Source organism: Passer montanus, unplaced genomic scaffold (assembly GCF_014805655.1).
Source record: "Passer montanus isolate IOZ18808 unplaced genomic scaffold, ASM1480565v1 scaffold63, whole genome shotgun sequence".
In the NCBI taxonomy this organism is placed as follows: domain Eukaryota; kingdom Metazoa; phylum Chordata; class Aves; order Passeriformes; family Passeridae; genus Passer; species Passer montanus.
In genome coordinates this window covers 2584552-2597320 of record NW_024371371.1, presented here as the reverse complement: position 1 = coordinate 2597320, position 12769 = coordinate 2584552, and the positions used below count along the sequence as shown (strand labels likewise).

General features: G+C 42.3%; 1 protein-coding gene across 3 annotated transcripts in view; it reads left to right on the top strand.

The window, feature by feature from the left end:
- Nucleotides 1–12388, top strand: part of LOC120511239 (glypican-5-like) — a 353927-nt gene extending 341539 nt beyond the window's left edge. For 2 of the 3 annotated variants that reach the window (XM_039728014.1, XM_039728013.1), the window contains one exon: nucleotides 8604–12388. In XM_039728014.1, the coding sequence (XP_039583948.1) occupies nucleotides 8604–8806 (203 nt within the window). In that variant the 3' untranslated portion in view covers nucleotides 8807–12388. The remainder of the gene's footprint in view (nucleotides 1–8603) is intronic. The other variant, XR_005629689.1, reaches the window with a different exon arrangement.
- The last annotated feature ends 381 nt before the right edge of the window (nucleotides 12389–12769 follow it).

Sequence of the window (12769 nt, the reverse complement as noted above, 5' to 3'; positions counted from 1 at the left end):
CTAGAAGTATTTTTTGGCATTACAACTAATCATTTTTATCATCTAGATTAAAAGCAATCAGATGCTATGTAGATTGAGGTGATTTCAATGTTTATTCTGTAATGTGACATCAATTATTATTATTATTATTATTATTATAGCCTATTTGAACCTCTTTAAGAGATCTTTAGTATAAGGTTCTGTGGCTGCTCAAAAATAACAGAAGTGCAGGAAGCATCTTAAACCCTCTCTGTTGCCACTGAAATCTGGTGACTTCAGAATCTTAAAGCAGGAACTTTATCTGCCCAAGTTTCTAGGGAGCAATGGGAATAACTGGAGGAATTTGACTGGCTTTTCATGAATGAGGAATGATGAAAGCAGCCTGCTTGCAGGGTGAAAAGACCCTTTCAGATATCTTCTAGAGATGCTTGTGATTGTTTTCCTGGAGTTGCTGTGAGTTGTGGCCATTCACTCGCAGTTTTGCCGAGCTGCCTGCAGTGCCTGTGTTGAATTCTCCTGCCTCTCTTTAAAGGCTGCTGGGCTAAAAGGGCTCTGCCCTCAGTCCCAGCACTTGGTGAGAAGGGAGTTCTGCAGTGGCTGATTTTCTCCTGCTCACTCCTTGCAGATATGGGATCTGCATTTGCTAAAATGTGAGAGGATGGCCTCCTGAGCAGAGAGCAGTCCATGCCCTGCCCCTTGCTGCCATCCCCTTGGGGAGATGTGAACACATCTCATGCAGGGACACAGAGTAGTTCCTATTGTCACTTCTCTTTTGGCTGACACCGTCTTAGTTAATTGATTAGCTCTTTCCAGTTTGCTTCCAGGGTAGACCCAGGCAGTCTAAGCAGAGCCTGCTTCAGGCTGAGATGTCCTTCCCTGCACAACTCTTGTGACTGGACAGTGCACAAGAGACCTGGCTGCAAGCACCCCTTGTAAATCACTCACAGGCAGGGTCTGAGCCCTGGTACCATCTGTCACTGCTGCCCCAGCTGGCACATTCCTCTCTGCTGCCCTGCACTCGGTGTGATCCCACAGGCCTGTCCTGGCCAGGTCTGGCTGAGGAGAGCAGACCTGCAGGGCATCCTCCACCCCCAGCACAGCTCCCAGGGCTCGTGTGCGCCCACCTGCACAAACACAAACCATGGAGGGCTGTTGGAGATGGAGAAGGATCCAGAGAATCCTTCTGTCCCTAGGGCTGGGCAACAGCTGACTGGGTGTTGAGAACCTCACTGGTGCGTGAACACAGCCTGGGCAGCAGCCTGGCACAAGGCAGCCTGAAATCCCTTGGGATTTGCCTTGCTGTACACAGGCTGTAGCCTGCTCACACCTGACCTTGCTCTCAAGCTATGTGCTTGTCTTCTCATGGCATGAAGAAACTGTAAATGCTGCTTAGGTAGACCTGCCAGTGTTTCCAGACCTACTTTTCAGTTCTAGACCTGAGAGGCATGCCTAGCTTAAGCAGGTGGGTAATAGCATTTATCTTGGTTCTGTTTAAAGTTAAGCAAAGTTTAAGGGAACTTCCAGTCCTGGTTGTAAGTTGAACTTACACTGCTGAAGTATAAGATCATATCCAGGCCTGTTACAAAATAGAGCTCTCTGTGTTTGGAGCAGCAGAGCTAAATTAAAATCCTCATTACAAATGTCAATTACAAATACAATTAGCAGGTTATGAAAGAGGTTTGATATCCGTAAAATGTAAATTTTGAAGCCAGAAAAGGTGCAGTTTCTCCTTAAGGGAAAGAGTGCCAAAAACACATGCTCCTTTTCTTCCCAAGAAATTAAGGAGTGTCTGGAGGAGAGGAGTTGGGATGGCTTTAAATATTTTTGTTCTCCCTTCCAAAATAAGTTTATAGTTTCCCCACATACAATTTAATTAAGCCTTCGATTTGACCTTTGTATTGAGCAATAAAAGTTAACTGGGAAAGATGTGGGTAGAAGGAGAGCACAAACAAAGCATGCCCCACGTCAGGCAGTGTGAGAACTGTTTCTGTAACCAAAACTAATGAGATCATCAGGACAAAAGCAAGAGCCAAAGCATTTTCAATTATTACTAATATTTTTCTTCCTCGAGCCAGTTTATATTTTTCTTAATTACAGCTTTGAGCTGTGGCGTGATATTTAGCAGATGCCTTCAGCACTTGGCGTGCTGATCACTTGCACACTCCAGACTGGCAGGGGCACCTAATCTTTGAAGTCTGGAGCTCACATTCGTCTTTAACCATAGAGGTCAGCCCTGCATTCCTGCATCCCCCCAAACTGCCATTAAGTTTAACAGGAGTTTGGAGCATGCGAGGCATGCGGGATCGGGATCGCTCGCAGTCTTCCTGATAGCACCAATGAGGCATGTACACAATTTCCAAACTTAGCTAATTAATTGCACCATACAGTGAAGGCAGAAGGCTGTCACAGGGCTTTTGAGTTGTTTCTTTTATTACAAGAAAGTTACAACAAATGTTCCACAGATTTACTGGGAACATCATGTTTTACAGATACTTCCATGCTGTGTTTCAGGATATCATGTCAGCTGTGCACTACATACGAGGTATCGGCAAACTAAACAAGCATAAACATGCAACCACAAACATGTGCCTAGGACTAGACTAAAAACACATGTTTCCAGGAAATGTAAAATATGTTTGGCATGTTTTAAGCTTATATTCAGCTTGTCTGCATTTGAGTAAGTCCCATATTAATAGAAACAAAATGACAAAACCTTTTCTTGCAAATGACTGATTGATTAATGGAAGTACTGCTGAATCACACGAGGTTTGTTAGGTTGGATTATTTCTTCCCAAGGAAAAGATGGATTGTTCCTGCTTGACATTTACCATGGCAGGAGCAGTTCTACGTGCAGGTTTACTTTTAAACCCAGAACTAATATAGTTGTATTGTAGCTCCTCAAAATCCTGCAGGGTTTGCTATGGCCACTGTATATCAGAAGCCAGACACATAGAGTGACAGCTTTCCTTAGAGCAGGACAGCTGAGATAATGTCCTGCTCTCTCTGTACACATGTACATTACACTCAGAAGTGTATGGACTAAAAAGTTGCTTGGGAAAAGGGGAAGGACCTGCCATTTCATGTAAGTGTGGCTTCCAGGCACCTGACATCTCAAACTGTCTCATGGCTGCTCCTGCCTTTTCTTTATTGCATTTGAATTAGTTCCTGAAAGTTCCAGCCAAAGTTATTGCTTTCTGAGGGTGGGTATGGCTCTCAGACAGAAGAATTTGCATCCAGAATGTGCAAAATGTGCAGGAAGTAAAGTAGTTCTCTCACTGGTCCACAGGGAATGGCAATCTGTCAAAGATCACATAGAGCTTAATATAGAACTAAAACCTGGAAATAGATAATCCTGGTCCCAATTTATGATTATCCCCTCACTCATTCTTTTAAAAAAGTGAAAGTTCTTAAAGAGAGAAATGGAAAGACCTCAGAATTGAACTGGGACATATTCAGCTTACCCCCATAATCTTGTCCCACAGGTCTTCTGGAAAGGCTGAGCTGAAAAAATGCCACTCAGGAATTCAGTGGGGAGAGTGGTCTAGGCACTTAAAACTCCTGGAGTTCTTCCTTTTTTTGATTAAAGATGTTTTTTTTCCTCCTAACACCAGGTTTCCATTAAAAGGTATGTGGGGAAAAGGCTTCTCTGGACAGCACGTTCTCAGGCTGAAATAGAAAATGGTAGAACAGTACATACAGAGCTGTTCATTGCTCCCTTCTTCTGGCACCACCAAGCATACATTACACCCACCTTTTACTGACTGGTATCACACACACCAAAATAACAGACTCCAGAATTTGGGGAATTGCATCACGAGTTATCACACTTTAGGAGTTCTCACATTCCCATTTCCACAGCATTCCTGTTTCCATTTGTCTGCTGCAGCTGTAACTGGAAATAATTATTGCTGGTCTTAATGTCAAGATAATGGATTATTTGGAAATTGTTGGTACATTTTATGGCGACAACATTGTTTTGCAATTTCAGAGCTTCTTCCTTTGAATATGTAAAAGTAATTTCAGCTTTTGCTACCCGAGGTGATAAAAAGCTAATAATAACACTGCAGCATCTACTGTAATTTAAGAGCCTGTTCCACCAAGTTGCACCTAGCTTTAATTTCTTATGAAGCTGTCAGCCAAACCCAAGCCTGTGATCGAAGGGAAATTTATCAAGCAACTGAGCTCCAACGTGGAGAGTAACTGCAGCTGCTGACCAGTTCACTTCAGACCTGTATTATGAGTGTCATTACACCCCTGATGAGGCATTCAAGACCAAGGCATTAATTTGCTATTGTAGATGCTGACAGTCTGTCTTTTCAAAGCACAGTGTTTGCATGAAAGTCTAGAAAGACATGGACAAGAAAATAAGAGTATATAAATGGTTAATTACTGATGTAATTAACGTGGGGAAAGCAGAAAAAAACAATCTCTGCTTCTTTTGTCTCCCCAAATAGCTGGGTAGAAAGTTCTCTCTAGCAGCTCCAGGTTAAAACTGATGGAAACATGTCCAGAATCCCCACAGTGGATTGATGAGCATGGATTCTCTGCTGTCAGTGCCCTGCTCCATTAGAAACCAGGCTGCTGTAATTAACATTTACAGGACTGCTCTGGCAAATCTCTCTGGTTTGTTTTTATTCTGCCTCCCCTCTCAGTACCCCTGTCTGGTGAGAGGCTCTGCAGCCTCAGAGGCACGCAGGCTGTTGGCAGTGCCTGACGAGCAGAGGTCGTCATTTGCCATCACAGAGAAAGGACTGAGCTCAAATCAGATAAAGAGAAGGACAAAAATGGAAGGAGGTTTCTGTTAAGTAGCTGAACTTGTTCATCCCTTGGCAGGACAGTAGGAAAAATGAACAGATTAAAGCAGGCCCTGCTGATACCACTCACTGGAGAGCAATAGCATGCAAGAACACCAGTAAATAGTTACATCTTTGGTAATCCCTAGCAGTAGCAAACTGAAAATCATTTGGCCTAGGAAGGGGGAGCAGACAGCTTGGCTGTGAATATGACTTGAACTTCTGTCTGATGACCTGGTAATAACCTAAAAAAATTATAATGGCATTGTTTTGTCCTAGAATCTTTACTGCCTCTGATTCAGGTGTACTCACTGAATGCATTTGAAAAATATAATCAGCCCTCACTATAGCGGAGGTTTCCTGTTCCTAAATTAGATGTCAGTGGCAGTTTTGGTTCTCCTGTCATGCTAAGCTGGTCTCTCTGAGGAATAGTATTGATCCATGAGGTATTTGTGAGTAGCTCGGTGCCGCCGGAGCAGCACATGCATTCCTGGGCAGCAATCTGTGGTTACAGCTTGGAGGTGAAGATAATCCTGAGCACTCAACAGCAAGGTCAAGTCATTTTCATTCTGTGCTTTGTTTATACTGTCGAGATGTGAGTTCAGCAGCAGTTAACAGAGATGAGAGTTCAGCTGAGGAAGTGGACTCAATCCCCTGGACTAACTGAGCTGTAATCACGGGGCCTGGAGGAACTCTGAGCCATCCTCAGTGACCCCAGCAGCCCCTGTCCTGGGCAGGAGTCCCGAAAGGCTGCTCGGAAAGGCTGCTTTGGCAGCCAGCTGCCGTCACTAAGCACCCTTTTTGGCAGGATTTGAATATCCTCACTGAGAGCTGGATGAGGGAACGCGCAGCCGCCACTGCAGTGGCTGTGTCACCACCATGGTGCAGTGGTAACAAACAGCACAGAACAATGTTCATGTCCAAAGGACATCCCCTGGTCAGGCTGGGGGCAGCTGGAGACTTCAGAGAGTTCAACCACTCCATTTCTGCAACACAGAGAGGAACTGATGGTGGAAGGAAGTTTCTAGCAATGGAGAAAGCTTCTAATGGGCAACCATAAGGCCTTTAAAATTCAGAAAGTAAACAGGAGATCAAACCAAAGCTGTGGGTTTGGTTTTATGAAGTCATACTCCGGGGGCTGAATTCATGGGTGCTGAACATCTGGAGTTTGCTCTGTTGAGACTGAAGTTTCATTTCTGTGCTAGTCTTCACACTAGCACTTTTTTCTTTCCTAGCATGATCAGTACTTTTTTGCCTTTTGAATGTCAGTAGTAGACTGAACATAACCATCTCTGACTCAGAGGAAAAGATTTAAGAGGAAAAACTCATTTAACTCAGAGTCTCAGCCAAAATCATGGAGTGAGTAAGCAACAGGAACTCTGAGGAAACTGGAATAAAATGGGAAATCTTTATGCTGCTGAAATTTGTGCCTTAAAAACCAAATAGAGGATTGAAATAGATTTTGAACTGAATTGAAAGTTAAGCTATTTTTATTTATTTTTAAGAAAGCAGAAAACAGAGCATTATAAATAAAATGCCAGTTTTGCACAATTAGATCCCAAATTAGAATTGGCCATGAATAGCATCGGAAGATCCTCTGCCGTGAAGACAGAGAGAGAATTCAGAATGGAGTCCTTCCCCTGGAAAGGATAAAGGCTGAATTTTCTAATGTATTATTTAACGCTTGTTATGTAGTGCATTAAGCAGTGACTGAGAGGAAAGCTTTTAAAAACCAACAGTCTCTCTGATAGCATTAAATCTTACCCTAGATTTTTGTTAAAGTCAATAGTAAGAAAATAAACGAATTAATACATTTCAGTCTGCCCGATTTATAGACGCCAATCAAGTTACAATGCTGGACATGGCCAGCTGAAAGAGGGGAATGGATTTACCTGAGTGAGGTCTTAATTTAATCAGCTGGCCCCAGAGAGCTGAAGTCAGCAGGCTGGGATGATATAAGAGGCAGCAGAGAAATAGTGCCTTTACTGCAGTTGCAAAGGAGAGTGACAGTGATGGAAAGGACTCGAGGCAGTGTCACAGCACACCTATTTCCATGATTTATTCTTAATTTACTTTAATGACAGTCTGAAGGTTGTCCATTTTTCTTTAAATGTCCTCAGAATACTGATATTTTCTAAACATTTCGAGCGTGCTTTTTCTCCCCCTCCTTTCTGTGAGCTCCACTGCAAGTTGCAATCACAGAGAGCTCTGCCTGCACTTTGCCATAAGGAATCTCAAGCACAATGTCAGAATACCCTTTTCCCAAAGTATGCCTTGCCAGCTGCTGTCCCTTCACTGCAGTCCCTCTTGAGTCAGGTGTAGGAATCACACATTCCTCTGGGATTAATGTTGATATTATGGTAAAATGGAGGAATTCATTGCATTTCTTTTACAGTTTATTCTGGCAAAAGAACAATGTGTGCTTTCCCAATACAATAGCTCATTTTTAGTATCAAGTGAATTTATTGATGGTTGTTCAGAGCTACTGACATGCAGACAATGATCTCAGATTGCATTTACATTTCTGGAATACTTTCCATCTTTCCAGTTTCTGCCAGGAACTTGCTTCTGTGATTCAGAGTTTTCATTTTAAGATTGGACTGCTGTTTCATCTGCATTACAAATCCATGCCTTTTGCTTTCTTTTGTATGTGCACTGCATTCATTAGTAACACAAATCCTTTAAACTTGGACCTGAACATTTATTGTTAATTATAAATTCTTCCAGGTAGGCTTTTGTTCTTTCTGAGCACTCAGGTATGCTTTTACAGATTGACTATAAAATCATCATCCCTTCAGCAGATGAAATAGTCTTTTTGTTTGTTTGTTTGTTTTTTTCTCCACAATGTCAGGAGAGGGTTTAAGGGCAATATGGTCTCAGTAATATTTGCAAATAGCTTGGAAATGTCTTCATAACCAAAGATTTATTATTTTCTCCCTATAAAAAAACAAATCCATGTTTTTGCAATAAAGGGCCACTTCCACTTTCTTCTGAATCCAATTCTTTATATAAAAATACATGGCATTGCCTCAAAATGCATCTGGAGGGAGAAGCCTTCCAGTGCTTAAAGGAGACTCACAGAAAGGGGGGAGAGTGACCCTTGACACAGGCAGAAAAGGACGAGGGGTAGTGATTTGAAATGAAAAGAGGAGAGATTTTGGTTAGATTCTAGGAAGAAGTTCAGTACTCAGGGGGTGCTGAGGCCCTGGCACAGGGTGCCCAGAGAGGCTGTGGATGCCCCTGGGTCCCTGGCAGTGGCCCAGGCCAGGTTGGAAGGGCTTGGAGCAACCTGGGATAGTGCAAGGTGTCCCTGCCCATGGCAGGGTGTGGAACGAGGTGATCTTTAAGGTCTCTTCCAACCCAAACCATTCTGGGATTGTGTTGAGTCAATATCCAGTCTCCTGCAGCACCCCACCAGCCTGGAGGGTGTTTCACTGCACCCTGCTACAAATCCACTCAACCCTAACCACGTTTTAAAGCATGGGCTCGTTCCCAGCCCAGGTGAAACTGAAGGTGCTTTCTGTGAGGGAAGAGGTTCTGAGCCCAGCCACTGCAATGCAGAATGCCTGTTATTCTGCTCAGGCTGTGTCTGTGAGTAACCCCCAGGCAGGCACAGGAGACTGCCTTTTGCTCAACAAGCAAAACTGTGGGTGCTGAGGAGAGCAGCCCCACTGAGCCCAACTAAAACATGAGGGCAAGTGCCCCATCAGTCTTCATCCATGTTTCAGTTATTCAGAGCGAGTGTACTCCATGTTCCAGCAATATTTAAATATGTTCAAGCACTATTTAAAAGATATGTGATTAATCTCATGTTCACTTTCATGTTTCCAGATATTCTCAAGGACAAGAAAACCCATCCAGAAAGCAGAAATGAACCAAAACCAACCGTGAAAAGGATTGACACCACAACCACCACAAGCACTGTCAAGTCATCCTCCAAGCACAGTGTAACTGGCAGTGGGAGCAGCCCAGCCCTGAGTCCCTGCCTTGCTGTTCTGGCAGCACTTGCAGCTCTGTGGCTCTGTCCCCTGTAGCTGCACTGCCCTGCAGCTGCTGTGCTCCTGTTCACTGTCATTGATACCTGCAGCCTTACCCGACTGGAAACAAGTGGAAATGGCTCTCTAGTTGATGTGATTTGTTAGGATAAATACAAAGTGAAATGCTGGAGTTGGCAGATACCAAGTGTCATCACTTTCAGTGTCTGAAGATAGCTTTTGGCAAAGCTCACCCAAGGTACAGCGAGGATGATCACAAGGGTCTGCATAGCTTAAGTTATGGGGTAGAAATAACTGAAAACCCAGAAATTCTGTATGTGTGTGTTACTGTTTTTATCAATTCATTTGCTAGAATCTGACTGGCTGTTTATTATTTGTTTCATTTTTCTGGTAAGTTATATGAATGGTCAGTCTTCAAATTCAAAGCAATCCATACTTTGTTTTTTTAAGTGAGCAGCTAACAAGCTGTGCTACAGTTCACAGAATGGTAGGATGTTATGGGGTTGGGATGGACCTTAAAGATTATGGAGTCCCAGCCCCCTGCCATGGCAGGGACACCTCCCACCAGCCCAGGTACCAGGTTGCTGCCCTGTAGTGTGAAGTGCTCTCTACCAGCTTGATGAAATTCCTGAGTGGTCAAGAAGATCAAAGCATGTTTGAAACTTCTTTTCACTCTTATTGTTTAGATTGTAGGAAGCAACATAAAAACATATGGTGTGTCTAATATTTCAGTATAGTTGCCTTAACTGTGGAAAAAAATAGAACCACTTTGTTTACTGAGAGACATAGATAGTAAGTTTCCCTGCCCCACAAAATGTCATTACCAAATGCTTAAGCATATGCTCAAGGCTTATTGGATGAATGTCCAGCAAAGGGAAACATAAATAAACATAATAATGTTTTATCCACCTAAATGCAGCTCTGTACAGAAAAAGAAAAAGAAAAAGAAAAAAAAAAGATAATTCAGTTCAAACTTACTTTGCCTATTACATAGAAATAGTAAAAACCAACTTAAGTTTTCCATAAAGGTCCCAGAGATATAAATTATTGGAAACTCCCATTAGACACTAACTAGATTTTGTGTATTATGGATCTCTGAAATCAACTGTTTCATAAACTGTATTATTTAATTACATTTAATGTTTCGAATTTTGTATCACGTTAGGTGTAAATGTAAAACATTCTGAAATCTAGAACATTCTCTGTTACACTCATCTTGATTCCTACCCTAGAAAATGTCAAATGTGCATTATATTACAAGGCTATTTTTTTTAAGTCAATGTTACATTGATGCATTTTAACTTTTTGGATGAAAAAGTACTATATAACTTCTAATGGGTTAAGAGTTAATGTGTGTTTTCCAACAACTGTTTACAGTGCCATTGAATATATGTATACAAACACAACTGTATGAATACAGTGATTAATATGATAAATATATGAAACATTAGAATTGTTATATTTACTACATTTCATAACTATTACAACCATTTAATGGCCATTTTCATGTTGTAGACTATTCTTATGTACAGTTTTGTAAGATTTAATGTAAAACACTTGCCTTTGGTTTTTGTAAAACATCTCTTTGATACTTGGTGTTACCCAGTCACTGAGATTACTCAAAAGAAGAGCCCCATGTCTCACTAACCAGCTTCAGGCAATTTATTGGCAACTTTGGTTATAGAAGCCTGACTCAAAGAAGGTGCCATGGGCCAGGATTACTGCTGGGTACCACCACACAGGAGGTGACAATAGTGCAGAACAAGCAGACAATAAGAGAACAAAGGCTCATTATGCTTGCACACTTCCAGACAGTATCAGTGAACATGTCTAATTATGTTTGCAAAGGTGGGGCTTGAGTTTCATTCCCAGTTTTGGTTCCTAGATCATATTTATGACATAAAGGTATGATCAGAACTGTGGATGTACCCAGCTGCAAAGGCAGCATCTCTAAAGTGGCAGCAGCTAAATTTTCTAACAGATAATTCAGTTGTAATATTGAAACCAGGAAATAAAATTGAGAAGATACATTAACATCAAGTATTTTATATTTTAACTCTGATTTTTCACAATGGTAAGGATATAAATATCCCTAAGGAGTACTTCCCAGTCCAGTTAGTGAAAATCAGTTTTCCCACAAGTATTTAAATGGCTGTCCTGTGTTTTCCAGGGTTTGTGAGCTGCATCAGTCTATGGAACCATAATTAAAAATGCTGCTTCTTGTATTCATTTTCAGTGCCCTTTGGAAAAGTGCTGTTTTACCTGTGGAGGTGTGCAAGTCCCATCTTTTGTGCAGTGGAAGGACTCTCTAATGCCTGGCAGTCTTAGAGAATCCTGCACTGATGGCTGAGTCAGAGAGGAGCTCTCAGTGCACAAACAGAAATGTACCCTCGGTGCTCACACTCCCCACCTGCCCCACCAAGCACTCTGGTTCACAGGAGCCATCCCTGTCTGATGTTGTCAGCCTGACTGCTGATTTAGTGTTCTCTCACTGACAGGGCTCAGTCATCATTCAGGCACTGAAAGTGTCCATCAGGATTCCTGTGCATGAGGTTTCAGGGCTGGGCTCCAGTCCTGCCAGATGTCAGCTGTGCAGTTTGGAGTTTTCAGATTTTTCTCACCTGCAGAGAGGGAACCTGATCAGCCAGAGCCAGGTGTGTTTCTGAGGAACGTTCTGGAAAATATTTTAGCGGCGATCTTGCCGGCCCAATGTTCAGCTGCAGCAGAGGGAGCTGCAGAAACCCCACAGGAGGCAAGTATGCAATAATTCACCCAGGGAGCTATTTGTTGTTGCTAAATGGCATAATTTTGCTAAACAGAAACCTCTAAAAAATCAAGGGTTGGGATTTGGGAGTTGGTTGGCGAATATTTGTATTCATCTCTTGATCTAAACAAGAAAACCCTTTAAAAGTTTCTGTAACAAAACACAAGTTCACATCGTGGGGTGAAGTAGAATCAACTCATTTCATTGGACTCAGCCAATGTTTTGATAGACACAACTTGCTGCAGAACGAGGGGAGAGGGCTCTACATCAATTAATACATTTCATGCAAAAACACTTCTACACTGTAAGAAGAGAACTGGTCAAACCAGCATGAAATATGTTCACAATGAACATAAAAAATGGTGCCATTTTAAAGGGCAGTGCAGTTTATTTCTGCTGGTGGTTTATGATATTTTTCCCCCCTCAGGATCAGTTACATTTACATTTTTTACAAACAAATGTTTTCCATCAAACAAACCATCTATACCAGCAAAGATAAAACCAACTGGCTGTGTCAGATAAAGGAGGCATTCCTTTTCAGATGAATAAGATACCTGCTTTACAAAGTATTAGTTTGTTACCCAGGACACTGTAATTATGATGTAATTACAAAGGTCTAAATTCAAAATACTTCTGAACTTGTCTGTGTAATCTCAGTGTAAAATAAGGTACCAGTCTAAGAGCATTGCTGTAGCCATGCCTAACAGTTATGAATTGTATTTAGCCACTGCTTTCTGATTGTTTATTGTTTTGCTATGACTTCCTTTGAATGTTTTGTTGTGCCCACATTTGTTAATGCCAGCATTGGAAAGTAACTGCTGTCATACATTTGTGAGTAAAATCAATGTACAATTTTCTGTTGGGAGTGATGCAGGCTTTTTACCAAATCAGACAAAGCTGCCATGGGCACAGTGTCAGTTCTCAGTGTTTCACAGCTCTTCAGGCTCTGTGTTCCTGTAAGAGGCTCAGGTCTGCGTGTCCCCAGTCCCCTTCCTGGCTGTGGAGCACCAGGGGAGGATGAGCAGGGGTGGGCAGAGGCGTGGGTGGCTGCAGGGTGCCAGGGCATGGCAGCCTCCAGCTGGCTGCTCTGAGCCCAGTGCTCTCAGCTAATTTCAAGCAGCTTTTGCACCTCTCCAAATCATCTCTTGGAGACTGGCCAGGCAAAGAGCAGCAGAGAATCAAGAGACTGCACTTTCAGACAACTTCACAGCCACCTGCTAGGAATTGGACTTTTTTTT